We start from the raw sequence: 16,340 nt of genomic DNA, 5'->3' as shown, positions 1-16,340 counted from the left end.
TTACGCTCTTACACTTGCATAAACTACACATTGGTGAGTGTTCCTGTCAGGCTGCTCAGCCATGATGGCATATTGTAGGCAGGATCCCATGACTATCATCTACTGTACAGCAATATAGTGAGGCCACAGCAGAGCTTCCTAGGGGAGTGAGGTGGTGGTGCTTCTGTACACATTACGCTCTTACACTTGCATACACTACACATTTTTGAGTGTTCCTGTAAGGCTGCTCAGCCATGATGGCATATTGTAGGCAGGATCCCATGACTATCATCTACTGTACAGCAATGTAGTGAGGCCACAGCAGAGCTTCCTAGGGGAGTGAGGTGGTGGTGCTTCTGTACACATTACGCTCTTACACTTGCATAAACTACACATTGGTGAGTGTTCCTGTCAGGCTGCTCAGCCATGATGGCATATTGTAGGCAGGATCCCATGACTATCATCTACTGTACAGCAATATAGTGAGGCCACAGCAGAGCTTCCTAGGGGAGTGAGGTGGTGGTGCTTCTGTACACATTACGCTCTTACACTTGCATACACTTCACATTTTTGAGTGTTCCTGTCAGGCTGCTCAGCCATGATGGCATATTGTAGGCAGGATCCCATGACTATCATCTACTGTAGAGCAATGTAGTGAGGCCACAGCAGAGCTTCCTAGGGGAGTGAGGTGGTGGTGCTTCTGTACACATTACGCTCTTACACTTGCATACACTACACATTTTTGAGTGTTCCTGTCAGGCTGCTCAGCCATGATGGCATATTGTAGGCAGGATCCCATGACTATCATCTACTGTAGAGCAATGTAGTGAGGCCACAGCAGAGCTTCCTAGGGGAGTGAGGTGGTGGTGCTTCTGTACACATTACGCTCTTACACTTGCATACACTACACATTGGTGAGTGTTCCTGTCAGGCTGCTCAGCCATGATGGCATATCAAAGGCAGAAATTACCATCCATTGTGCAGCAGTGTAGCGTGTAATAAGACCCTGTCCCCTCCCTCTCTATGAACTCTCCAAGTGGTGGCAACCAGTCCTGTTCACATTCTAAGACAGGTTGCCGGTGGCCATTTAAAATCATTCCCGGAGAACCCCTTTAAGCATTGAAGGGCTTCATAATATGACCAAGGGCCACACAAAGAACTGAACTTCATATGTTTTTCTAAACCTGTGCAGCCTCTTTAAAATGCAATGAGAAAAATATCTGCATTTTAACAAGTAGGTGTACAGGTCTGTCTAAAAAAGCGTCCACTCGACTGCAGCGTGAATCTCAAAATATCTGTCTCCTCAGTCCTGTGATCCAAATCTGATCTGGAACAAACAGCCTTTCTTAGCTGCCAAAAAGATGTTCCTTGCTACACAGAAATGAATTATTTATTATGTGTTGTGCCATGCAGGACCCTGAGATACCTAAATGCACATCTTGATGCCAAGAAGCAATGTCTCCTTTTCGAATGCATCTGCTTACGTACAGCAGGGAAACTGAGATCACATGGGGTCACTTATTAACTAAGAAAAGCAAGACTTCTCTCCTTTTTTTTTCTTTACACGATTTAAAAGCATAAGCTAAAAAACTTTTTTTTTTTACGTTCTTTTGTATTGTATTTTCTTTGCATAGGAGTTAAGGCAGCCATCTTGCTTAAACTTCTGTAGCAGAAGTAACATAAATCTACATTACAGCAAACACCTGGATATAAGAGAACTGCAGTGCAGTGGGCGTGCTCTGTGACTTATGGACTTATGACTGCGCAGGGAGGGGGAGGAGCAGCTTTTTCTCAATGTTGCGGTCCTACTGTATGTTATCCAGATTTTATACTGGAGGAGTTAAGGCTGTGTTACACAGCCCAATGTGGCGGACAATTGTCGGGAGTGTCAGCCTAATGTGCGGGCTCGAAAGAAGTCGGATAAACTCAAGGAATGGGTTTCAGAATGCACCCCCCACAGCCTTGAACCTTATACCAATTATTAAAGGGAGTCTGTCAGCAGTTTGGCCATGCTAAACTGCTGACAGCTCTAGGTAAGGGTACAATGATACTTTTTATGGAGCTTTTATCAAGAGTAGTGTGAATATGAAACTTTATTCTGCCAAATTCTGCTCCTTAAAGGGAACCTATCACTTCTACTATGCTGGCCTCCATGAGCTCCACCTCCATTGCACTTAAGGAGTAGAACCTGGCAGAATAAAAGTTCATATTTTCACTACTCCTGATAATAAAAGCTGATAATAAATGGTATGTCTATACTGATCTCCCCAGCCCCTACTTAGTGCTGTAAACAGTTTAGCATTGTCAAAACTGCTTACAGACTCCGTTTAAGTTAATAACTTCCTGCCCTCCATCTCTTTGCCTACTAATCCCTAGCATACTTATTAAAATACATATTTCAATTTTTTCTCCTTCATACATCTGCAGCTCCTAATACAGGATGGGTAGAGCACGCTATTGCATGTCTCTCACAGCCTCTCCTCGCTCATCCCTCCATTTTCCATCTAAATGTGCCCCTCCCCATTGGTGCCCTAGGTGGCTGCCTATTCTGCCTACCTCTCACCCCACTCATGAGGCTCAATGGCCAATTTAAAAAGCAATATTTCAAGTTTCTTTATTTTTTACAAAAATAGTGACATGGAAAAAATTTATATAATTCAAACTATTTAAAAAAAAACTAGCTTTAAACAATAATTTTTCTTATTCCCTTTTAAAATAATTTTTTTATTTTCTCATTATTTATATCTATCTATCCCTTAATTCTTTATGATTTTTTAAATTTTTTTTGTCAGGAAAAAATATATTCATTTTAAGGCTTTCTTCTAAAAAATATGGTTCTATTATTTTATATGTATGGTGCACTTATTCTTGCACTATCTATACATTTTTTATCCATTTTTTAAAAAAAATCCTATTTAAAAGCAATAGAAAAAGTTAGCATTTTTATTTTTCCTATTTATTTTTTAAATATAAGTTTAATAGTTTTCAATTAATTAAAAATAAATGATGAAACAAAAATATAAACAAAAACAAGGCAATTACAAAAACAAAAACAAAAAAGGATTTTCCCACAGTGCACCCCGTGCGACGTATCTGCTTATCTTAACTGTTTAACTCCTGAATAAATCAAAAGCACCTCAGGGCTGAATCCGGCTGAAATTAGACAAAAGCTTACAACATCAGCGAGACGGAATTGCTGCAGAACCTGAATGCATGAGAGGAGAAGTTGCTTCCAGTGAGGGGATTATAAATCGTTACCGGACAATACAGCTGTAAATGGGTTACGGGGGCGGTTAATATATTGGAGGGGGACACGCATTACTTGCTATGATATTGAATGATACATTTAACAATTCATCACAAACCGGGGCGAGAAAATGTGAATGAGTCCCTGCCCTGTCCCTGTTATTGAAAATACATTATCTCCCTGACATCTCTCCAATAATACATATTCCCAAATTATACATCTCCGTGTGTATCCCCCGGGTCACTCTGCGAATATATATATATACACACATTGTACAACTTATGTCATATAGTCATTATTTTGAGTGTGGATTTCTTTGTGTGCAGCCGCTCCGTGGCATAGAGATTAATTGGACAGAGGGCAGCGTGTTCCATTTCCAATAAAATAAAATCACTCAACCATACAGCACCTTTTACTTTTCCTTGACGTTGTTGATGATGGTATATGTTTTTTTTTTTATCCCCGAAGCTTTTATTTTTTATTTATACATAGGAAACCTGTATAGGGCGCTGGATTATTTTAATTGTTTCAGGAAAATAAACTAAAGTACTGTAATGGGGTGCATTAAGTGGAGGCAGTGAAATAAGTGCGGACATGGAGACAGCCGCACGCACGCTTTGTATGATACATATATTATTAGCAGTGATCGTAGCGGTGTCACTTTTATGTGTAGTATCATCTTCACATTCATTTCTTTACTAATTAATTCATGCAACTTTAATATAGTATTATTAGTATTATTTTATTTTGTTTTTATTATTATTTTTATTATTACTCTTATTATGAGTAGTAGTGCTTTTCAAATGTGTTTTTTTATTTTATTTCTATGTATCAGTAATGCAAAGTATGAGTGCATTATCAATATTATCTATCTATCTCATATCTATTGAGTTAAGAGAAATCTAATGTTTCTTTCTTTCTATCATGCAGTATATCTGATAGCTATAGTTATTGAAACATTGTGTATGTTACTATTTTAGCATCTGGGGGCGCTGTGGATGTCACTGTTATGGGGGCGCTGTGGATGTCACTGTTATGGGGGCACTGTGGATGTCACTGTTATGGGGGCACTGTGGATGTCACTGTTATGGGGGCACTGTGGATGTCACTGTTATGGGGGCACTGTGGATGTCACTATTATGGGGGTGCTGTGGATGTCACTGTTATGGGGGCACTGTGAATGTCACTGTTATGGGGCACTGTGGATGTCACTATTATGGGGGTGCTGTTGATTTCACTGTTATGGGGCACTGTGGATGTCACTGTTATGGGGGCACTGTGGATGTCACTGTTATGGGAGCACTGTGGATGTCACTGTTATGGGGGGTGCTGTAGAGGTCACTGTTATTGGGCACTGTGGATGTCACTGTTATGGGGGCACTGTGGGTGTCACTGTTATGGGGGCACTGTGGATGTCACTGTTATGGGGGCACTGTGGATGTCACTGTTATGGGGGCACTGTGGATGTCACTGTTATGGGAGCACTGTGGATGTCACTGTTATGGGGGGCGCTGTAGAGGTCACTGTTATTGGGCACTGTGGATGTCACTGTTATAGGGGCACTGTGGGTGTCACTGTTATGGGGGAATCTGTGGATGTCACTGTTATGGGGGCACTGTGGATTTCACTGTTATGGGGGCACTGTGGATGTCAATGTTATGGGACGCAGTTGATGTCACTGTTATGGGGGGCACTCTGGATGTTACTGTTATGGGGACACTGTGGATGTCACTATTATGGGGGTGCTGTGGATGTCACTGTTATGGGGGCACTGTGAATGTCACTGTTATGGGGCACTGTGGATGTCACTATTATGGGGGTGCTGTGGATGTCACTGTTATGGGGACACTGTAGATGTCACTGTTATGGGGGCACTGTGGATGTCACTGTTATAAGTGAGAAATTTGCCTGAAAGTTTCAGAGTTTCTTGTGTCTCCTGTCTCAAGTAAAGGAAGGTGGGAAAATTGTGAGGAGATTACTTATGCAGCTCTGACATACCCCATCAGCATTTGCAGTATAGTGGGCATCATACACCCAAATGGTTCCCTTCTGCCATTATATTGGGGACTATGGAGCAGGTCCCAGGTCTCCAGCTCCCTGAGCATCCATTCCCATTATTCCTTAAGAACAACCATGACTGACACAGACGATGGCGGTGGGTTATCATTACTCACCTCCACTGATCCCCTTCCTGTCCCGGCTTGGCCCCCCCTTAGCCATCCACTGACCTGAGCAAGTATTTCCTGCCATTTTCAGCCAGGACAGGGCATGGAAAGCAGTTGGGACAGGAGCAGCATTGGAAAAGCAGCGGCTAGGAATCGGTGGAGGTGAGTTGTGATGCTTTTTTTTTTTTTTCTCAACCCTTTCAGTATTTTTGCTTTATTATGGGTTTGACAATGCATGTAAATGACGAAAAATGGCCATTAAGGACCAATCTCTTTACGGGGGTGAGTAAAGGTGGAATAAATGCTACCAACCAAGGCATGCAAAGTGTTGAAGGGATGGGAGTCATTTCTGATCCCGGCAGTTAGCATTAGCTATTGCCTGGTTGCTTATATACATTGTGGGTTGGTAAGGAGACCCCCGAATCTGTGAAGCAGCTATCCCCCCATGAACGACTGATCTACAATAACAGCTCGTGACGGCGCCAGTCAATCCTCACCTCACCTTCATGCAATTTGCATTACGCCTGTGTAAATTATTTACTTTTAGGGCAAATAATCATATTTTTCAAGCCGAGAAAGTGAATTTCTAATCTGCAGCATGGGAGTATTATCAATCACCTCGAACCAATATTATTCATAAACGGGGCAAGCTAGCGATGCAAAAAAGAGACAGCAGCTGTGTCTTGTGAAAATCCTCAGAATAGGATCAGTACACGGAGCCTCTTAAGGTTCCTTCTTAAAGCGAAGAGATATATAAAAAAAAAAGAAGAAAAAAGAAAACCTTTGATATGAAGCAGGTTGAGAAGAGCGGTGCGATCATCCAGCAGCAGGGTCCGGCCTCTCTCTACTGTGACATTGTCGCCATCTAGTGGTGGGTAACCAGAAGGCCATGTGCAATTCTTCGACCACAAGCTGCAGAAGTGAAAGGAGACGTTGCCGCCCTGAAATAAGAGAACACGGAGAATATATTAAAGATTGTGTTCATAGGCGTCCTGCAAGTATAGAAATGACGTCTCACATCCAGTATTTTGTCCTGTATCAATTTTTGAAAAGTTTAGCAACTTTCTAATATTCTTTGCGCTTCAGTTCCTTATCGTTTTCAAGATCCCTGCTTGCTGTCAATGAGAAATACATGCTCCTATTTGCATTCTGAGGCAGAAAAACTTTCCTGAATTAGCTGCGCTGAAGCTTAGGCCTCTTGCACACGACCGTATAGTTTTTTTCAGTATTTTTGCGGTCCGCAAAAAAAACGGATCCGCAAAAAAATACGGATGACGTCCGTGTGCATTCTGTTTTTTGCGGAACGGAACAGCTGGCCCATGACGTCTGTATAGGAAAGTGGTGGTGCAGGAAAGGTCGCCTGCGGTGATTTCCATAGAGAACTAGAGGCTGAAGGAAGAATTAACTCCTTCGAACATAAAAACTGATGAGTAAGGCCTCTTGCACACGACTGTATGTATTTGGCGTAACGCAAAAAAACAGATCCACAAAAAATAGGGATGGCATCTGTGTGCATTCCGTATTTTGTGGAACGGAACAGCTGGCCCTTCATCCTTGTCCGTTATGCGGACAATAATAGGACATGTTCTATCTTTAAACGGAAATACGGAAACAGAAGGCATACGGAGTACCTTGCGGTTTTTTTTTGCGGATCCATTGAAATGAATGGTTCCGTATATGGTCCGTATATGGAACGTAAAAAACAGAACGTAAATGGGGGAAAAAAACGGTCGTGTGCAAGAGGCCTTAGGGTTTGTTACAAAGTATCACGGTGCTGGGAGCGTAAATGGGGTTTTCAAGTTTTGTTTAACGTGTTAACTGTCATTTCATTTTTTTTATGTGTAGGCACATTGGTTTTGAGTGATTTTGTAATCTGCTTCATTAGAGAAATATGCAAGCTTTTATTAGAAAATTGACTTTAAAGCAACCCTCTAACTGAACGTTGCTATGTAAGACGAGGAGGCTTCTCAGCCTGTCTCTCCTCTCCCTGCCCCAGTTGCTGCCGTCCTACATATATTCTAAGAGTCCCTGCTAGAGATGAGCAAATCGATTGTAAAACTAATCAGATTTGTCATAAATTTCACAAAAATTCTCCTATATTAGCTCTGAAACACAGACACCAGTATGAGCTCAGCCACTCATGGGATAGGACATGTCTGTGATGTCTCTGACAGATACAGCGATTAGATACACAAGCCAGCCGTTTTAGGGTCTTGCAGGGACAGGGTAGGGGGTGTGAAGAAGATACTTTTAGGTAGAGAGCCAGGTTTTATCTTTAGGGACAGGATAGGGCAGTTAGTGTACTGTATGTCTGTAGCCAGGCCTGGCTCGTAGCTTCATGTGTTGCACTGCACAAAGTATGAGCTTATAAAGAGACAGTGCTCTTTTTTTATGAGCATTTTTGTCCAAAAACGTGTTGCAAAGATTCTACAGTTTATAAGTGTACAAAATGCATATTTCCCAGCATCACCAGCAGGATATATTTTGCTGCATACACTGAGCAGTTGTGCCTTTTTATTTCTAAAAACTTTCTGCAAAGCTTCTAGTTTATCCACGTGCAACAAGTATATTTTAATGCGTCAATAGCAGCGTATTTTTTGCACCCAGGGGACGTCCAATTGCACCATTTTGCTGGTTCCCAAAACACGATGCAATTTTTCTATAGTTTATAAGTGCACAAATAATTTTATTTTTTGTGAATGAGTAGCATTTTTTTTAAACTTTTTTAACAAACACGGTTTGTTAACACTGTCAACCATGCGTTTACCCATAGCTATATACTGTACGTCAGTGTTACACTGACATTATTTTTGCGTTAAAAAGCTTGAAAGGGGGAGACAGAGAGAGAAAAAACTCAAAAATAAAGACGAGAGAAAAAATATGCGTCCTAGGAGACCTTACAGTGTCATACATCAATTTACAGGCCAATTGGAGCGCCTTTGATTTGAGTAGAATTGATTTAGACCAAAATAGAATATTTGGACTGATTCGGTAGAATGAAACCTGAAACAAAGTTAACAAAGTTCAAGAAATTTGTTCATCTCTAGTCCCTGCCTATTCTAAGAGTCCCTGCCTGTTCTGAGTCCCTGCCTCTTTCATATGCTGTCAGTGCTGATCACTGGCAGCCCTCCTCCTATTTTCTATCTTTCCAGCTGGTTACTGATTAGTTAGTAATACTCGGACAATAGAAATGAGGTCTGCAGGGATCACTGCTAGTAACAGATCAAATACGTGGGGATCTTCGAAAAGGCGAGAAATCTTTAAATAGGCAAGGGCTCTTAGAATAGGAAGAGACCCTTAGACTAGGCAGGTAGGCTTAGAATAGGCACGGACTCTTAGAATAGTCAGGGACTTAGACTAGGCAGGGAGGCTTAGAATAGGCACGGACTCTTAGAATAGTCAGGGACTCAAACTAGGCAGGGAGGCTTAGAATAGACACGGACTCTTAGAATAGTCAGGGACTCAAACTAGGCAGGGAGGCTTAGAATAGACACGGACTCTTAGAATAGTCAGGGACCCGGACTAGGCAGGGAGGCTTAGAATAGGCACGGACTCTTAGAATAGTCAGGGACTTAGACTAGGCAGGGAGGCTTAGAATAGGCACGGACTCTTAGAATAGTCAGGGACTCAAACTAGGCAGGGAGGCTTAGAATAGACACGGACTCTTAGAATAGTCAGGGACTCAAACTAGGCAGGGAGGCTTAGAATAGACACGGACTCTTAGAATAGTCAGGGACCCGGACTAGGCAGGGAGGCTTAGAATAGGCACGGACTCTTAGAATAGTCAGGGACTTAGATTAGGCAGGGAGGCTTAGAATAGGCACGGACTCTTAGAATAGTCAAGGACTAGGCATGGAGGCTTAGAATAGGCACAGACTCTGAGACTAGTCAGGGACTCAGACCAGGCAGGAAGACTTAGAATAGACACAGACTCTGAGAATAGTCAGGGACTCGGACTAGGCAGGGAGGCTTAGAATAGGCACAAACTCTTAGAATAGTCAGGGACCCGGACTAGGCAGGGAGGCTTAGAATAGGCACGGACTCTTAGAATAGTCAGGGACTTAGACTAGGCAGGGAGGCTTAGAATAGGCACGGACTCTTAGAATAGTCAGGGACTCAAACTAGGCAGGGAGGCTTAGAATAGACACGGACTCTTAGAATAGTCAGGGACTCAAACTAGGCAGGGAGGCTTAGAATAGACACGGACTCTTAGAATAGTCAGGGACCCGGACTAGGCAGGGAGGCTTAGAATAGGCACGGACTCTTAGAATAGTCAGGGACTTAGACTAGGCAGGGAGGCTTAGAATAGGCACGGACTCTTAGAATAGTCAGGGACTCAAACTAGGCAGGGAGGCTTAGAATAGACACGGACTCTTAGAATAGTCAGGGACTCAAACTAGGCAGGGAGGCTTAGAATAGACACGGACTCTTAGAATAGTCAGGGACCCGGACTAGGCAGGGAGGCTTAGAATAGGCACGGACTCTTAGAATAGTCAGGGACTTAGATTAGGCAGGGAGGCTTAGAATAGGCACGGACTCTTAGAATAGTCAAGGACTAGGCATGGAGGCTTAGAATAGGCACAGACTCTGAGACTAGTCAGGGACTCAGACCAGGCAGGAAGACTTAGAATAGACACAGACTCTGAGAATAGTCAGGGACTCGGACTAGGCAGGGAGGCTTAGAATAGGCACAAACTCTTAGAATAGTCAGGGACTCAGACTAGGCAGGGAGACTTAGAATAGGCATGGACTCTTAGAATAGTCAGGGACTCGGACTAGGCAGGGAGGCTTAGAATAGGCACGGACTCTTAGACTAGTCAGGGAGGCTTAGAATAGGCATGGACTCTTAGAATAGACAGGGACTTGGACTAGAAAGGGAGGCTTAGAATAGGCATGGACTCTTAGACTAGTCAGGGACTCACACTAGGCAGGGAGGCTTAGAATAGGCACTGACTTTTAGAATAGTAAAGGACTCTGAATAGTCAGGTTGTTCACATTGGGGCTCTGATCTGAGGTTTGAAGGGGGGGGGGGGATTCTTATTCATATTGGGGCTCTGATCTGAGGTCTTGGGGGTTATTCATATTGGGGCTCTGATCTGAGGTCTGATTGGAGGTCTGATCTGAGGTGTTATTGGGGTCTGAGCTGAGGTCTGATTGAGGATCTTATTAACATTGGGGCTCTCATTGGGGCTCTGAGCTGAGGTCTGATTAACATTGGTGGCCTGATCTGAGGTCTAATATTTTTTTCCTTATTCTCCTCCTCTAAAACAATGCATCTTATAGGGCGGAAAATATGGTATATATACACCACTCACAAAATGTTAGGGATATTTGGCTTGTGGGTGAAATTTCAGGATGAACCTAAAATGAACCTCTACAGGTGAACTTAATGTGACCTTCTCTTAACTTTTGAATGCACATGTCCAACTGTTCAATGTTACTTTCTGCACAACTTGCTGTTCTCTAACAAGGAGCTTAACGGCAAAATTCACAACAGGTGTTTGATCCATGAATCGCTAAATAAATTTCCCGGTTCAATTTGAATTGGTATTTAAACAGTCCTCCTCATCATGCTGTTTACATTTTGACATCATGAGACCAAGGCGACACCTAACAATGGATCAACAGTACCTCGCCATTGTGAGGCTTCAAGCAAGATGTTCTCAAAAGGAAATGGCCACTGAAATTACAGTGTCATAGAGTGTCATCAGCAGGTTGCAACAGAGATACAGAGAGACTGGAAGAGTCACAGGAAGGCATAGAAGTGGACATCTTTTGGCCCCATCCCACACTGATGACCGCTTCATTGTGAACAATGCCGCACGGAACTGGATGATGAATGCCACACAACTCCAGGCACATTTAAGGAAGGTGAGAGGCACCCAAGTGTCACGTCAGACCATTCAAAACTGTTTACATCAGCATGGTCTGTGCGCTAGACAACCTGCAAGGGTACCTGACCAACAGGCGTCATCGTCTTACATGGCCCAGGGAACATCTACACTCGATGAGGGACCAGTGGGCCTCAGTGCTGTTCACTGATGAAATTTGATTCACACTGAGCAGAAATTATGGCCGCCAACGATGTTGGAGACGTGAAGGAGAGCGCTATGCATCATCCACTGTTGTCACCAGATAAGCCTTTGGTGGTGGTGGTGTTACAGTGTGGGCAGGTATGTCTAGTCAGTACAGAACTTCCCACACTTTGTGAATGGTACAGTGACAAGCCTATACTACATAAATAAGGCTACTATCACACTTGCGGCAGCAGGATCTAGCTAGCCCACCATGCTGCCGGAAGTCCTCTTAGGCCCCATTCACTATAATGGGGGCGGGTCAGAGGTCCGGCCACATCACAGCAAACAAGCCGATAGGCGGCCGGACAAAAACTACAGCACGCTGTAGTTTTTGTCCTGCTGCCTCTTGGCTTGTTTGCCGTGCTGCGGCCGGACCTCCGGCCCACCCCCATTATAGTGAATGGGGCCGGAGAGGACTTCCGGCTGTACGGTGGGCTAGCGTTAGCATGGATCTGGCAGGCTGTTCCCGCCGGAACAGCCTGCCGGACCTTGCTGTCGGAAGTGTGAAAGTAGCCGAACATCATCTATCCAGTCATTGTGCCTCTACATGAACAACACAGACCTAATTTCATCTTCATGGAGGACAATGTCCCAGCTCATCGAGGTCGCATCATTAGGGAACGGCTGCTGGAGACTGTGGGACCTCAAATGGAGTGGCCTGCACTTTCTCCAGACCTATATCCCATTGAAAACCTATGGGCAGGAGTGCACCTAGCCTTTCTGCTGCCTGAGGCGAAAACTGAAATGACAGCCCCCCCATGCAAATTTCTTAACCTAACCCCTTTGCCACAATGAAAGCACTCATTGGCCCTTCGGCTGCCCCCTTCTTGCCCCTTCCTGGTGCTGCCTGAGGCGATCGCCTCACTTGGCATCATTGGTGGTGCACACCTGCCTATGAGATCAGCTGAGTTACCGTGTAGAGGCTCGTAACTCTGTACCCCAGAACCTTAATGACCTGAGAGCCGCCCTTTAAGAAGAGTGGCATGCCTCAGCAGAAAAAAAGTCGACTTGTGAACAGACTGAGACGTCGTTGTCGAGCTGTAGTTGATGCGTCACGTGACAAGTTATTAAGACCCTGACATGTTTGTGGGGGTATACCCACCACTGGAGTTGGCTTTTGTTTCAATAGATTGTTTGAGATGAGGAAATCACCATTGCTGCTTCCACTTAGATGCCCGACTTTCATGATATAATATCACCGTAGCTTTTTACACTGTGAACTTTTTACATTTTCCATAAATTTCACCCGAAAGCCAAATATCTTTAACTTTTTGTGAGTAGTGTATATGCATTTTATTTAACATACTGCCTACCTGTTGTTTCTTTCTAAAAGGGATAACTGAGTGTGTGTAAACACTGGCATGTATCTGCTCCTAAAAGGGACATTTTTTGGAAACAGTTTTTAATTCTAAAAAATATAACAACTCTGAGAGTGCAGTGGGTTTTTAAACAGGCTGTTTGTTAACACCATCAAGCATTCATTTACCCATAGTGTAGTGACCCGAGGTTCACTGCTAAAGGGTTAATGCTTATAAGGAACGGTGGTTCACTCTGAAAAGGGTTAAATCCATACTGAAATATGGTTTACTGCTAAAGTTATCAACTGGCACATTGCTACAGTTGTTAAAATGTTTGTAGTAAAGCTAGCTATGCAATTTCAGTGGTACAAATGGTTAAACTGGCTTATCTACCGTATGTACTATGTGCCGTGACCCAGGAGGGGCGGAAGTGGGGGATGGGAGTGGTACTGGCTTTGGCTGCATTACTTATTCACAGTGGCAATTCTTACACTGTTGCTCCCTAGAACACTTTGTTTCCTCGAGGCACACCCTAATTCCAGGGCTCTTTCCTGATGGTAGTTGGGGTGCTCTTAGTGTTAACGCTTTGTATAGGAGCAAGGCAGGGTGTGTATGTATAGTGCTCAGAGCATGATGCTGGAGTTAGTAACCAGACCAGTTGTAGAAAATAAATTAGAGTGCAGAATGGAAGTTATAATACATCCAACAGTATCATTGTTAACCCTGACTAATCCATACAGAGTTATTCTAGGACATTACAAGGCATTTACATATCAAATAACATTACATAACATTATATAATGAGAAGAGTTTGCAAATACACTGTTCTGGGGTACTAAATATGTATCTGAAAAGATGTTACAGATCAGTGAGTGTGGACCCACTCTGCTAACTATCTGGTTTGGCTTTTGGCTAAAACCTAAGGGCATTATTCCAGTGCTCCCCTGATGTTCACCCTTTAACCCCTGTACAGCGATCTGGACTTGGCTGCAGGGGAGCAACCATACCGATACCTCTTGGGATAGTCCTAGTATAGTTGGCAGCTGACCCTACTGGGGTCATAGACTCTGGTGCAAGCACTAGAAGCTCAGAATACCGAAAAAGCAGTAAAAACGCACCAAAAACTGCAGGTACGGTCTGAATAGTCGCAAATACTGATTATGTTTTTTTGGCAGAATTTTTGTGTACGAAACTTAGCTGGATGGCCTGGATGGAAGAGATGCAAGGAAACCACACCATAATCGCAGAAGTAGTCTGGACAGTCTCTAACACTGGAACTGTAGATAATGGCAACACAGAACTGGAGACACTGGGAAGGCTTGTGGGTGGGCTACTGCTAGATGCAGGAACAAGGCAGGCAGGAACCAAAACTGTAGTGCAGATAGGCAGACGGACTAGGAGAACTTAAACATAAACCTGAACTGAAAGCTGAGCTGTGAGGTGAGAAGTACACAGGCAGGATGGATGCACAGCAGGAACACAAAGTCGATAATGCTGGATTATTCAAGAGAATCGCTGAAGCACAAGTATTCCAAACACGTTTATTGTCACAGGGAACCTTAAAGCTCAGGCACCTGAAGAGGGTGCCTTACATGCTCAGGGACCCTCAGTCATTGACTAGAGAAGGATTTAACTGGCCCATTAAGAGACTACAGGTGACACCGGGCAGCATGGTGAGTAGCATGGCAGCAGCCGGCACAAATCACTGACCTAACAAAAGGCTGCATATAGGAATTAAAATAGTTAACTGGCAGTCCTTAGTGATAGTTGTCAGTGGTAGGCTGGTCCCGCTTACCCTAGCTGTTGAGTGTTTGGCAAGAAGGCCAAGGATAAAGACGTATTGGGGAGTATCTGGTAAGTAAAAAGAGAAGATCTGTTTAGTGAGTGCCTGATTTGGAGCATTTATGCCACTACATTTTTGGCCCATGCAGGCAGTGATGAGACTAGATCTTTCTGATCTATACCTGTATAAAAAAAATCAAAGGAACTCTGAGCACAACATGCAGTACATATGGGAAAGAAAATGCTGCCCACAGGCTAAGCATGTGTTGGACTGTTACAAGAAAATGGAGGAATAAGCATACATTCACACATATGGACCTAAGTCCTGCCAGGAACTAGACCTACCTTCTGATTTACAGTGGCATGCAAAAGTTTGGGCTCCCCTGGTCAAAATTACTGTTACTGTGAACAGTTAAGCAAGTTGAAGATGAAACGATCTCCAAAAGGCATAAAGTTAAAGAGTAAACACACTTTTTAACATTTTAAGCAATAGTGTATTATTTTGGTTTTTTAAAATTTTAGAGTGAAAAAGGAAATGAGTCCCTTGCAAAAGTATTGGAACCCAAGGAGATTGGAGTGCTGAGATAACTTTGACTAAGGTCTCAGACCTTAAATAGCCTGTTAGGGTTAAGGCTAGTTCACAATCACCGTTAGGAAAGGCCAGGTGATGCAAATTTCAAAGCTTTATAAATACCCAAACTCCTCTAACCTTGTCCCATAAAAGAGCAGCCATGGGTTCTTCTAAGCAGCTGCCTAATTCTCTGAAAATGAAAATGGTTGAGGCCCACAAAGCAGGAGAAGAAATAGCAGTTAACGGGAACACTGGAGATCAAGAAAAGTTCTGCAAGACCAAGAAAAATTTCAGAGACAGCTGCCCATACGATTGCTAGAAAGGCAAATCAGAACCCCCACTTGACTGCAAAAGACCTTCAGGGAGATTTTGCAGACTCTGGAGATGTGGTACATTGTTCTACTGTTCAGTGACAACTGCAGAAATATGGCCTTTATGGAAGACTCATCAGAAAAAAATCTAAACAAGCCTGATGCATTTTGAAAACAAGACCTGTGGACCGATGAGGTTAAAATAGAACTCTTTGGCCACAATAAACAAAAGTCTGGAGTGAAAAGGGCACAGAATTTCATGAAAAAAACACCTCTCCAACCCTTAAAGGCGTCGTCTCACTTCAGCAAATGGCATTTATAATGTAGACAAAGTTAATACAAGACACTTACTAATGTATTGTGATTCTCCATATTGCCTCCTTTGCTGGGGTGATAAATTTTTCTATCACATTATACACTGCTCGTATCCAGGGGTTATGACCACCCTGCAATTCAACAGTGGTGGTAATGCTTGCTCACTATAGGAAAAAGCACCTTTTCGTATAGTCTGTAAGCATGACTACCTCTGCTGAATTGCTGGGCGTAGAAAATGGTCTAAATCTACGCCAGCCAGGAAGCTGGCATAGATTTTGACAGGCGGTGGATACACCGAAGTTATGTAGAGGTTGGCACCTCTACATAAATTTGGCGCAACCAGCGCCAGCTAAAGGGGTATTAAGACTGGCGTTTTAGTCTTAATAAATGACCCCCTCCATCTCTAAATGAAGATGTTACTCATCTGTCCCTGATCCAGAATCAATATCACCACCATCCTCCACCGGCATTGTCCACTCTCCTGCACGTCAGGTTGCTGTGATAAACTTGCATGGTCTGATGACATCACTCTACTAGTTTTTTTTTTTAAACCTGGCTCTGGTGGCAGAACGCTGCCTGATTATTCAGGACCAGA

The 16,340-nt window shown here is 43.4% G+C and overlaps 1 protein-coding gene across 6 annotated transcripts in view; it reads right to left on the bottom strand.

Moving 5' to 3' along the window:
- Window positions 1-16,340, bottom strand: part of PKHD1 (PKHD1 ciliary IPT domain containing fibrocystin/polyductin) — a 625,550-nt gene that overhangs the window by 354,753 nt on the left and 254,457 nt on the right. For all 6 annotated transcript variants that reach the window (XM_040427208.1, XM_040427210.1, XM_040427212.1 and 3 more), the window contains one exon: window positions 6,173-6,332. In XM_040427208.1, the coding sequence (XP_040283142.1) occupies window positions 6,173-6,332 (160 nt within the window). The remainder of the gene's footprint in view (window positions 1-6,172; window positions 6,333-16,340) is intronic.

The sequence above is a fragment of the Bufo bufo genome, chromosome 4 (assembly GCF_905171765.1).
Source record: "Bufo bufo chromosome 4, aBufBuf1.1, whole genome shotgun sequence".
NCBI lineage: Eukaryota > Metazoa > Chordata > Amphibia > Anura > Bufonidae > Bufo > Bufo bufo.
Note: the sequence above shows the minus strand (reverse complement) of the source record. Positions and strands in the feature narration are given on the sequence as shown.